The 12,428-nt window shown below is 33.3% G+C and overlaps 1 protein-coding gene across 3 annotated transcripts in view; it reads left to right on the top strand.

Moving 5' to 3' along the window:
• The window catches only part of LOC123310555 (proteoglycan 4), a 266,769-nt gene that overhangs the window by 249,314 nt on the left and 5,027 nt on the right, over positions 1-12,428 (top strand). For all 3 annotated transcript variants that reach the window (XM_044894071.1, XM_044894072.1, XM_044894073.1), the window contains 2 exons: positions 1,077-1,406; positions 10,458-10,659. In XM_044894071.1, the coding sequence (XP_044750006.1) occupies positions 1,077-1,406; positions 10,458-10,659 (532 nt within the window). The remainder of the gene's footprint in view (positions 1-1,076; positions 1,407-10,457; positions 10,660-12,428) is intronic.

Below are 12,428 nucleotides of genomic sequence, written 5' to 3'. Positions count from 1 at the left end.
ATATCACCAATATTATGAGAAAATGATTTTTACACCCAACTTTCTTATCGAAATCACTAGGAAGTTTCCTCAAAAGCAGCTACCATTTCATTTCATCATCAGTAGTCATTTATTTTACGGCTGCTATAACAAAATTCGAAGTTCCTAATACAAAAAATGAGATTACTTACTTTCGCAAAGTTATACCTCTGTGTTCTTTTTTGATGACAATGAGAAATAAACGCATCAGTAAAACACAAAAAAACAACTTGGATCTTTTTTCACAGCAATATTTTATTGAGTCCTACTTGAAACCATCGTCATATTCTGATTCCTTAGATGTCACAAGGCTAATGACTCAACTTGTATACTGATATTCTGAAAGAATCTGTTTCTTTCATACATTGATGTATAATAACAGTTGTCTCCGCTTCTAATAGCTTCCTTAAATTTCTCAAATTCATACGAACATGCGCTATATTTGTCAGAAGCGTTTTTTTGTCGCAAAACAATGTTGTCCAACAGATGATACTGAAACAAATGGAACGTTTCGGAGCAGACTCCTTCCTCAGACAATAAATAAAAATTTCTCGAAATTTTGTTATTCACCCAAATTTTTGTAATCAATCTATATTAATAAAAGAGGATCTATGGTTTACTTCAAAATGCTCTATTGTTCAAACGATCGCGCCAAATTGGACAATTCTTTTTTTGTTGTGTTTATTATTGTTAGGGCAAGGTTTATATAACAAAATATTCCCAAAAAAAATTGTACAGAACAGAAAAAAAGGCATTCCTTTTTCTTACGACCAATCGAGCAATCATAGAGTACTTATAGGTTTTCGACATTTGGACAAAAAGTTATTATTATCTACCCTAGAAATAATTTAAATGGCAAAACTAGGTTTGCCGGGTCAGCTAGTATACAATATAATATAATTTCATTTCATTGAAGTAATTTGCATCGATTGGACATATATTGCATTATGTTGAAGGTTCCAAATATAGGTGTACCTTAACAAAATTCACATTATTTTCATATTTTCTTCCCACTGAAAAACAGTAAATTGGATCCTACAACTGTTTCAATTTTACAGGTGATCATAACCTCGGTGACTGCTGGAAAAGACGTCGGCCCCCCACCACCACCTCCTCAAGGCCACAGTTCATACCGATACCAGTACCCCCCAAATGTGCCTCCAGCGAACTACAGCTACCCATACTCGTCCCATTATTACCATCCTTCTCCAGCGCCCCCGTCCTATCCACCCCACGACGTGTGCTATTCACCAGGTCCTTATGTCCATCACAAGTTTCCTCCAACTTCCTACAGGCGGTACTTGGGAGGGCCGCAATACTACCCTCCAAACCCACCGCCCTCTCAGGAAATTTACGCGATGCCCGCGCACGCGCAGCCTAGTCAACAGGTGAGTTATCTTTGATACGTTATCGTTTTATGTTTTATGTAGATTTACTTTTTTATTTCTCCATAATTTTGGCACTCATCCAAAAATATCGATCTCCTTCGAACTACTACTAATATACTCCGTTCGTTTTTATAAAGCAGTCTGTTAGCCTTGTAATATTATTCCCAAGTTTGTTAAGTACAACGGAGTAAGATTGGTACACTTGAAGTGTCTTTAATGTCAAAACTACGTTGTCGGCACCATTTAACAACCATAGATTACCTAATAACAACTCCTAATTTTCAACGCTGCAAAAGAGTCGAAAGTGCTTGCCAAAAAGCAAAGAAATAGTATAGTTAGCTATATACAGGGTGTTTCATTGGTGAATGAACATACGGTAACCTGAGCTAGAGCTACCCTAGGCGAGTCCACAAAAAACCCATATTAGATAGGTCTAATCAATTCCATAACCGAGATACAGGGTGCTTCATATATTAACCTAAAATTTGAATTTCTCATTACTTTTGAACCAACCAGTATAGTCGGTTGATATTTGGAATATTTGATTCACTTACACAGGTCTTAGAACCATTTGTAACCAAAATAAGCAAAGAAAACCTTTCTCACTTCGCTTTCCCTGGAGTTTCCTTTGAGCAAAATGACGTGCGGGACAATGAAATCTACTGAATCTCATTGAAAATTTTCTGCTCTTTTCAAATATCTCCATCTGATCCAAAAATTTTGATATACAGGATGTTGAATCCCAGCTTGGAAGATGTCCCAAATTTTTCAATTACTGACCTGGAATTTTTTGGAAAATTAAATGTGAATCTTTCGACCTGTGCAAGTGAATCATATATTCCGAATATCAACCGACTATACTGGTTGGTTCAAAAGTTATGAGAAATTCAAATTTTAGGTGAATACATGAAGCATCCTGTATCTCGGTTATGGAATTGATTAGACCTATCACATATGGGTTTTCCCCCCTGGAAAAACAAAATTACTTTTAGAATATCTAGCTAAATCTAAGACACAACACATCTGTGGATCTTTTAAACAGAGTTGAATTCAGCCGAAGTACCCAATTTTTCAAATTTCACAGATACTTTTTAATTTTTGAACATCAAATACTCAAAAACATCGCATTATACGAGAAATCATGAAGAATACTTTTATTTTATAAAACGTTCAAATATTCATTAGATAACGTCCAATTTAGTTGCAAGAGTTGGGTTCTCTGAATTTTTGGTATTTTTATGGTTCGTAATGGTCATCTGTCGGAGAATTTTTGAGGTTGGGCTAGATACTTGTGTTCGAATTCAAATGGATCTGTAGTTTTAGAAATACATATTGGACAAGACTTTCAGGTGCCTATAACTCCGAAACCACCTAGTGAATTCTACCCATCAACAAACACAACACAACAAGTCCCAGGCTCTCTGCTTACATTGTTCACGGACATTTTGACCACGAATTCTTCATCAAATCGTCGTTGATGAGAAGCTCCACATTCAATTTAAAAACAGCAGTATATTTATCATTTTTTGCTTTCGTCTATAAAACTCTTCTAAAAAAAATGCTGAAACATATTTCGTTGAAAATTTTACTCCCTATAATTTATGTCCAGATGGTTTTTCGTTGTTGAAGGAATGAATGAACACGAAGAAAATTTCTGAGTCTTTACTTTCTACTCCGTATTTTCCTGTTATGCTAATGAAAAATCTCATTTCTATATTTTCTATAACTATACAATTTTTTATTTTTTTCTTCTCTAACTAGAAAAGAGGAAAAATTCAAACATTCAAAACGGGTATTCAAGAAAAAATTATACCACAGGTATACGAAAGTCATATTTGAATCCTTAAAACTTATCAAGACCTGTCAAGACGGGAGCACGTCAAGACAGTTATGCGCACATCTCAAGATTTCGTTTCTGCGTCAACGATCTTTCTTTCACTTTCAGAGGGTTTTTGGTGAGGGAATTCCTCGAAATTTCTACCAACTACGTTTTGAAAGAGTCGAAGACATGGTACGAAATATCGTAAACCGTCATTGACATCTCTCTTGCATATTTTATCTCAGTATGAAAAGGGTTCCAGGTATAAGGTTGAATGTTCTCTGTAATTTTTATGACTTGAGCAAGAAGTCATATTTTAAAGAAAAGAGGTAGATAAACCTTTTCAATGCATATTTAAACACTACATATGTTTCGACCACTTCAAAATTGGGGTCATAGGCAGAATATACCTGAATATTATGTTTCCTGGAGAAAAAAATAAAAATGAATATAAGGTCCACCATGCCCAATTGAAAGAAGATTAACTAGAACTATTACTCCTCAGTTAGTCAGTTTACGCAAAACTGAAGTGAACAATTGGTATAGAAAAAAAAACAAAACTCTTATGTGGTGGGTTCATCAAATAATCAAACCAAGCAGGCGAGATGTCACGTTTGGTAGAAAAAAACTTCATAAACAACGGAATCGCATTTTGAGGATGACCATTTGTTACACGACTTATACAGAGTGTTTCACCGCGATGGTTCTTTAGACGTTTGTGGAGAACTAATCATGATTTTGTGTTGAAAATCTGCATGCTAGGGTAATGAACTTTCTGCCTAAAGTATTTTAAGATTTCTGCAGCCAACTGCTTTATTTTTTAAATGGCACACCAATTATATCTTTGCATGGTTAGATAGTTGATTTGATACCAATCCCAACAGTGCACCACACCTTGGATGAAAACTCTACAAAAAAAAATGGTTAAAATGGGAAGTCACATTTGTGAAAATGGGAAATCTCATTTCTTTTAATATTTCTGTTAAGGAACTTATTTTCGAAGCAATCTTTGCCATTTTCAATTTTTCCATTTTGTAATATCATAAATCTTTTAGCTGTGCCTGTGCCTAAAATTTACAGGGTTTTGATGAGAAGATTATCACGTTGGGCAAATCGAATTCATCATAATTCAAGATTTTTAAATTACAACCTATATTTTGAAATGTTTCAATCGATTCCTCTCAGGACAATATTAGGGATCACCTTAATGAACCCGTAAGATACAATGAAAATTTTTTATCATCAACTTGAAATAAGAGAAACAATCCATTTCGAAATACATACCTACTTGATTATTCTGCGACTTTCGGAAACCACAGAAAGAACTAAAATTCTTTTGTCCTTTGAATAATTTTGATGTTTCCTGAATCGTATCTGAGGAATTGTCTGTTGGGATTGTTGAGAAATCATCAACAACTAATTCAAAATTATTTATCGTGACATCAATTTTTTTAAATGGTTTTTTATGGTAAGTCACAGAAAAATCAAGCAGTTCGAAATAGCTATTTTCCCTTATTTCAAGTATTTCTTTGATTATTCTGAAGGTTTCCATTTTAGATAGAGGGTTTATTTCAAGGCAACAATCCCTATTTTTCTAAGTAGAATCGACTGAAACAATAAAGGAATTTTGATTAATTCGATATGCCCTACTTGATGATCTTCTCATGAACACCCTGTTTATTTTAGGTGCAAACAGAAAAATTGAAAATGTCAAAGAAAATTTCGAGGAAAAACCTCAGCAGAAATATGTTTTTCAAAATGTATGACCTCCTGATTTCACTTTTTTTTGTTCGTAGAAATCTCTATATCAGAAAAACACTTTTTACCCAAGCTGAGGCATACTGTTGCAATTGCCATCAAATGGGATATCTGACGATGCAAATATATACTAGGTGTGCTAATTGAAATAAGAAAGTAGTAGGCTGTATCCGATATAACCGGAAGTTTCAGAGGTGTCAAAATATTTTAGGGAATAGTTCATAGTCCAAACCCCAACATGCGACACGGCACAAAAGTAGGTTTTCCATAAACGTCATCGGCCATCGCGGTGATCACCCTGTATTTTTAAATATAATAATTTGAAAAGTGAATACTTAAGCATTGAGTTAAGCCCTCGGTTAAGCCCAATCGTTTGAGTACGGATAATGTGGCAAAAGGTTGAATTTAATCGATTCTTAAGGAAAAACGTTATTCACTTTCTTACAACATCAAAAAAATTTCGTTGAAAAATTAGGCCCGTATAATCAACAAGCATGAAAAATAGAAAAACCTATTACGAACGAAATGAAATTTCCTTTGTTCAAGAATGCTTTCCACCTAACTTAATGTTCTTTTTTGGCTGTTCATTTTTTTCTAATGAAATTAACGAAAAAAAAATTATGAGTTTCCATTGACTGAACAAGCTGAATTGAATTATTGAATAATTCAGTGTTTAAAAAGTTTGAAGAGAGTTTCATCATCACTCTAGCGACAACTATGTAATATCATGTGAACCATTTTGCAGTCATATTCTTTAAATTTTTAGAGCAGGGTACCTATATGTATACAGGGTGTCCCGGGATGAATGCAACAAACGGATACCATGAATTAATGTCATCAGGCAGAACTCTTATTAGGAGGTTTTAATAGCCTCAGTGCCTTTGTTTGGGATATACAGGGTGATATTCATATTATGAATGAAATTTCATAGTTCAATAACTCTTGAACTATTCGATCGAATGATTTCAAATTTTGTAGCTTTGTCACCTTTTGCTATCAGTCATAAAAATCATATTGTTCACGCACAAGTCTAAAATTTTGCTAGTCCGGTTCTGTTCTTCAAATTTGATAAAAATTTCAAGCAAGTTAACAAAAACATGAAATAATTTCACCTATAGGATTTATTGAAGGAAATGTTTAATGCTCACCCTGTATGACAGTGCCAAGCAGAGGTTTAAAATTTTTATTTTGAATTAATTCTTTGTGGTAACGAAAAACATCATAATGTCCATGTAAAGGGTGATCCAATATTCACGATAATAGGAAAAGTGTAAAATTTTCCATGTACCGGTCTCATTTATTCGATTTCGGAGATACTGAAGATAAGCCATAGTAAAGGATGACAAAACTTCAAAATTTGAAATCATTCGGTCGATTTTTTCGAGAGTTATTGAACTGTGAAATTCTGCTCTAAAGATGAACATCACCCTGTATATTCCAAACGAAGGCACTCTGTCGATTAAAACCTCTTGACATGAGTCCAGCCTGATGACGTTAATTCATTATATCCGTTTGTCACATTCTTCCCGGGACATCCTGTATATATATATTTTTTTGAAATTGAGTGTTACGAACTTTTACAATCTAAAAACAATGAAGCTGGTGACGCTGGTGTAAAGAAATGGCAAGAAGAGACAAATCCTAGAACCTATTCCTCGTTCCAGATCTCAGTGTGAGAGGAAAAATGTCAACGAGTTATCATACATATCTTCGTATGATACATGAAAACAGAGATAAAAACCTCAGAAAAAACTCACCGTCTGCCCGTACGTATAAGTGTAATAATAATAAATTTGTGTAAAGAATAAGCAGGGTAATTGAACGGTACGAAGTCAAAATACAATTGCCGTGTTTATTCTTCTTGTAATAGCCTCTCTAGACGTTATGGTCTAGTCTAGGACATGCCCAGGAGGTATATAATCTCGAACGAGGGAGTAGAATCCTCCTCGCCAATCTTTCTCACCTCTAGGTAAGCATTTCGAAAATAAGAAAACTTTCACATCGATAATAACGTGAGTAATGTGCCAGTAGGTACAACTGAAGAGAAATACGCACTGAATTTATACCAAAATTATTCCCCTGTGTTTGTTTTAAGTGTCTACTCAAGGAAAATGATGATATTTTGATCATTTCAATTTGAGAATAATGCCAAAAACCTAAGAAATATACCTACAAATTCTGAGTGTTCGACTGAAGATGACTAACTGCAGAAGTAGTTGAATTGAAATGTTGGCAACAGGTACAAAATGTTATTGTCATGCCCTTTAGCTTCGGACGTTGCAGTTTCATTACAGTTCGTAAGTAATAGCACTCGTGGTTACAGTCGTTGTTGAAAAATCGTGAAGAGTGGACCATCCGGGTACCAATATTTTGTTCGTAGAGGATAAGGATCCCACTGATGTAAGTTTTCTTAATTGATAATTATCCATGGTAATTTGAATAAATATTAGTAATTTAATTCAGCGGTAACGATTTCTTTCTTGAACCTCATTTTTTGATGTAATTTTTTCGTCATATTTGAATTTTTGATTAGTTAAATAAATAAATAATTATAAAATCTTTCCAATAACATTAGTATTATTGTGAAATAAAATTCTTAGTACTGCTACTAGATAATAAATATATGAGTGAAGAACACAAAACAAAAATTAAAAGGATATGTAAGTAAGAAGTAAATGAAATGAAAGTTAGAAGCGAGAAACTCTTGTTGTATAAGTACTTTAATATATTATGTCAGATTGACTATAAATAAAGTTAAAGTTAACAAGAATTGAATTTTTTCATCGTCTTCTCATTGTTATGGTTTTTTTTTAATGTTTTTTAGAATAACCTTTAAATTTTTGTAAAAAATTATTCGAATAGATTCGAGTATATTTCCAATTGAAAAAACTCTTGACTATTTATTTTATTACCGTCAGTATGCGTTAACCAAATGGTCAGGTATACTCCATTCACTTTCATAAAAGCACTCGGAAATTTGACACATTCCACACTGTATAGTACGAAATTTTGAGGTTATGACGCTTGTCAAAACGTTTTTGGGTTTTAAATCAGCGCTGTGTTGACAGTTCTACGTAAAAGTGTCAGTTATTACATATTTTTTCGCAATGTCGAAATTTTGTGATGAACATAATTGACGATTACACAAACAAACTGATTGAAAGGATTCCAAATCTAGTTATTTGCCTGGAAAAGACAGGAGATCTTAACTATATCTATTTTTGCTATGTAAGAAAATTAAATTATTGACACACAATATGCAGTTGCTTAAGTAGAGTTAATGTTGGTTATATTCTTTGGCTTAAGGTTGAAGACGTTGCATCAGTTGTATAGACTTCAAAAAAATCAACTCAAATGCATCTGATGAGTGGTAGGGAATAGGTATCTCTCAAAGGAATTAACGGATAATCACAAGAATGTTGAATTCTAACAAAATCATCTTCACCTTCAAATAAAAATTTTACATAAATTAACAATTGAGAGGACAACTGACTCGTAGTTATGGCTGTTTATTTTTATTGCTTTGATGTTATAATAATAATATAATTATTGATCCCTCAAAACATTCACAATGTATAGGACAAAAGTCAAATGAAAAATAGAAAAATCAATTTTCTGGAACTTATTCTACGATGACATTCATCGAAAATCCATAACAATGTAATAACTTTTTGCGTTTGTTCACCCTAAAATTAAGACCTCAATTGCCACCTTTTTGTCTCTCTCACGATACCGTCTGATATATTGTAGATTTTAGAAAATCAGGGTTATTATTCGAATGGGACCTAAATTTTAAATTTAGTCACTTTCGGCATTACATAAAAATACCAAAAAGAACCCAACTCTTGAAACTAAATCGGACGCTATATAATGAATATTTGAACGTTTTGTAAACTAAAAGTATTTCTTTTATTTCCTCGTATAATGCGCCGTTTTCGAGTAATTTGAAAATATAAAAAGTATCTGTTTAAAAAATTGCGTACTTTGGCTGAATACAACTCTGTTTAATAGATCCACAGATGTGTAGTGTCACGTGTCACAGATTTAACTAATTATTCTGAAGGTAATTTTGGTTTTTCAGGGTTGCCCCAGCTCATTATGAAAAATGTCAATTCGGTGACTGTCCTAATGTGTGTGCGCAAAATAGGGAGAAAAAATTGATTTAATTAATAATTTATATCTTGATTTTTTTCACAAAATTTTTCCTCTGATACCACAAAACGATAATGGTTATTCATTCAAAAAGTGATTCAAATGAATAAATATTTATAACTCATGTATTGTATACAAAATTTTATTCCATTTTGATTAGAATTCTCATGAAACCACTTTCCAGAGAATTATGTAATTTATAAAATGACATGAAAGATATCACGTAGGTACCAATAACTTGAAATACCAGACGGCCAAAAAGCTGGCTTAGTAGTTCAAAGGAGATATTTTGGAAATGAAAGATCGCTTAGTGAGAGAAGAACACAGAACACTTGGAGAAAAAATCAGAAAGCATACTACAGATATCTTGATTCATTCTCGAGTTACAGGGCGTTTCTGAGTGACTGTTTAGAATATTACGTTAGACCTTGGTCTACGTTCGAGATATTCGAAAAATCAAAAAAAAAAATTCAGTAATTTTTATATTTTATCTGATACTCGTAACGGATCATAGAAATTTACCATGTTAGTGATATAGAGGAGAGTTGGTGTTTTTCAAATGAGACGCCCTATATATTTGTCAAGTCAGTTTTTTAGTCGCAGATTTGTCGAACGGCATCCCATTACCAGGTTTTTTAAAATGTCATCTGTTTCAAAAATATTTGATTTTTTGACATGGGACACTATTGATATATTTTCATTTATTCAGAGATTTTATTCATTTCGTGTCTGTTGTGTAATCTTCTTCAATAAAGATGATGTGTAAGAAGTAGAAACTATCTGAAAGTTTTAATTTCATGAAGAAAACACGTATAATGAATCGAAACTTCGATAGAAACTCAACATAGGACGAACATAGTAGAGTAAGTCGATTATATAAGAATTATATATTATAAATAAGGGTCCCTTGTCTAGAATGAAGTGGAAAAACTAAATATCTTCGAAACGAAGGACATTTTTGAAAAAGCGGTAACAGGATGTTCTTCGACAAATCTGCGACTGAAAAACTGCGTTGAGAAATACAGGATGTCCCTTTCAAAAAACATCGACACTCCTCTATATCTCTCAAATGGTAATTAATTTCTACGATGGAATTCTTCGAATATCTCGAATACGAACCAGGATGTAGCGAAATATTTGAATTTTTTAGAACGAGAGCGAATCAAGATATCTATGATCGGCTTTCTGATAACTATCTCAAAAAAAGAGATTTTTTTCTCTAACTCTTATAGTTCTGGAGATCTTCTCAGTGATCATCGAATTTTGATTTTGAACACCCTGTAGAGTATCCCATAATATAATTTTTTTCAATTTCGTTTCAGGTAGTTACAACTACGCCAGTATCTGGATCAGGAACTCCGTACCAAAATCCCTTGGGTCCAACTGCTTCCTCAACGATTTTAGAACAATACCCACCTACGCTAGTAGAAACATATCCTGCTCACTATTATACTGGATATCCTCCTGGGCCTCCATCGACGTGTTATTCCCATGCGCCGCCACCAAGAGCTGTTCCATTCATAAGTGAGTATGGCATCAACTTTTTCATTCTACTTTTTGAAAACCTTCCTCTCATTTCTAAGTCTACCGGGTCTTTCTGAAAAAACACCTTTTCAATTAATTCAGTAACTAGTTTTTAGTCAACTAGTTCCGATACGAAGACTTTTGGAAAATTTCGTGGGCATCTTATGACTAGAAATGAAAAAAAAAAGTCTCGCAGAAACTATCCACCCGACAAATGCTCAAATTTTTCACGAACCTTCAAAAGGTTATTTTTATAACTATGTTTTCAAATTGATTTGTTTTGAAGCACTGGCGCACCCAAAGAGGGGCACTCCACATATTTTCGATTGGTGACAAGTCTGGGTACAGTTTTCAGTTCACTATTTGACTTGCAGCAACTTTTTGAGCAACCCGTTTAAGAATTTAACAACAATGGCGTGTTTTGGAATTAAATTTTGAAGCATCATCTCTTTACAATATATTATTTTTATTTATTACTATCAATATCCTTTTTCTGAAAGAAAAGTTTTTGAGGATAAGCTCCTCAATTTGAACAATTAGAAAGGATCGATTACATTGAGCGAGTTGTACAAATTACTAAAATCTAATATTTTATGAATACTTAATAAATTCTCAATTCGAATACACATGGTGTATTCAACAATGTAGATTTTTGAGGTCGAAAGAAACACTTTTTTCCCATAACATTTTTTCCGATTCGGCCCTTATAAAAAGATATAGCCATTTTAAGTTTTCATTATCAGCTGTGCCACCCCTGGAAAAACAAAATTACCTTCAGAATAATTTGCTAATTATGTGACACTAAACATCTGTGGATCTTTTAAAAAGAGTTGCATTCGGTCAGAGTGCCAATTTTTCGAATTTCACAGATATTTTTGAGCATTACTTTTATGTTATAAAACGTTTAAATATTCTTCATTTGGTATTAGTATGGTACGCAATGGTCATAATGGGAAAACTGGAAGATGTGGGTGAATTCAACAAATAAATGAAAGACTATATTCCGAAATTCATTTCATTCGATAAAACCGTTTGTGAATTTTTTTTATGGTTTTTCAACAGCCTGTATCTTCCAAACCGAGTTCATAGTTTTAGCAGTTTTTCATAGAAATCTTTACTCAGTTTTTTCCGCGCTTTTCGAATTTCTATTTGAATTTTTTCATCTCAAACACCTAGTAATATTTCTCACCTGACACGTAAATTGAAATTTTCGAATACGGGCCTGCAATATTTTTGATTTTTTTTCTTGAGCTGATTGGGAATGCGTGTAGTACCAAACCTGTGAAATATCAGCGATAGATTTGTCATATTAACGAAGATACGGGAGTTCATAGTTATAGCATTTTTTTTCATAAATCACCCTATATCCCTTAAACCAATATCCTTATGGGACATTCAAACCCCCCAATCCTCATTCAGTTTGAGATCCTCTGTCTCCACTGAGCCGTTGTCCCTTACCTACGTCACCAGTCAGCCTGCATATTTTTCTATTTCGATTTTAAATCAGGGCAATCGCTAATGAAATGGCTTGGAATAAATATCAAAGAACTAATTGAGCATTCAGAAAATCTGAGCTTTCTAAGTATATTATACAAAAAAAAATGTTGGCGGAAAACCGGAAATTGAAATGGAAAAATTATTGGTCAATAATGGTCTATTTTCCATTTGATTTTCAATGATTTTTGCTTAATAACATTGCATGCCTACGTTCAATACTTTTCAGATGGCACATTTGGATAGCCCTTGAAAAATACTGATGGTCATCTTGA

The sequence above is a fragment of the Coccinella septempunctata genome, chromosome 3 (genome assembly GCF_907165205.1).
Source record: "Coccinella septempunctata chromosome 3, icCocSept1.1, whole genome shotgun sequence".
NCBI lineage: Eukaryota > Metazoa > Arthropoda > Insecta > Coleoptera > Coccinellidae > Coccinella > Coccinella septempunctata.
The sequence above is the reverse complement of the archived record's forward strand: the minus strand, read 5'-3'. Positions and strand labels throughout refer to the sequence as shown.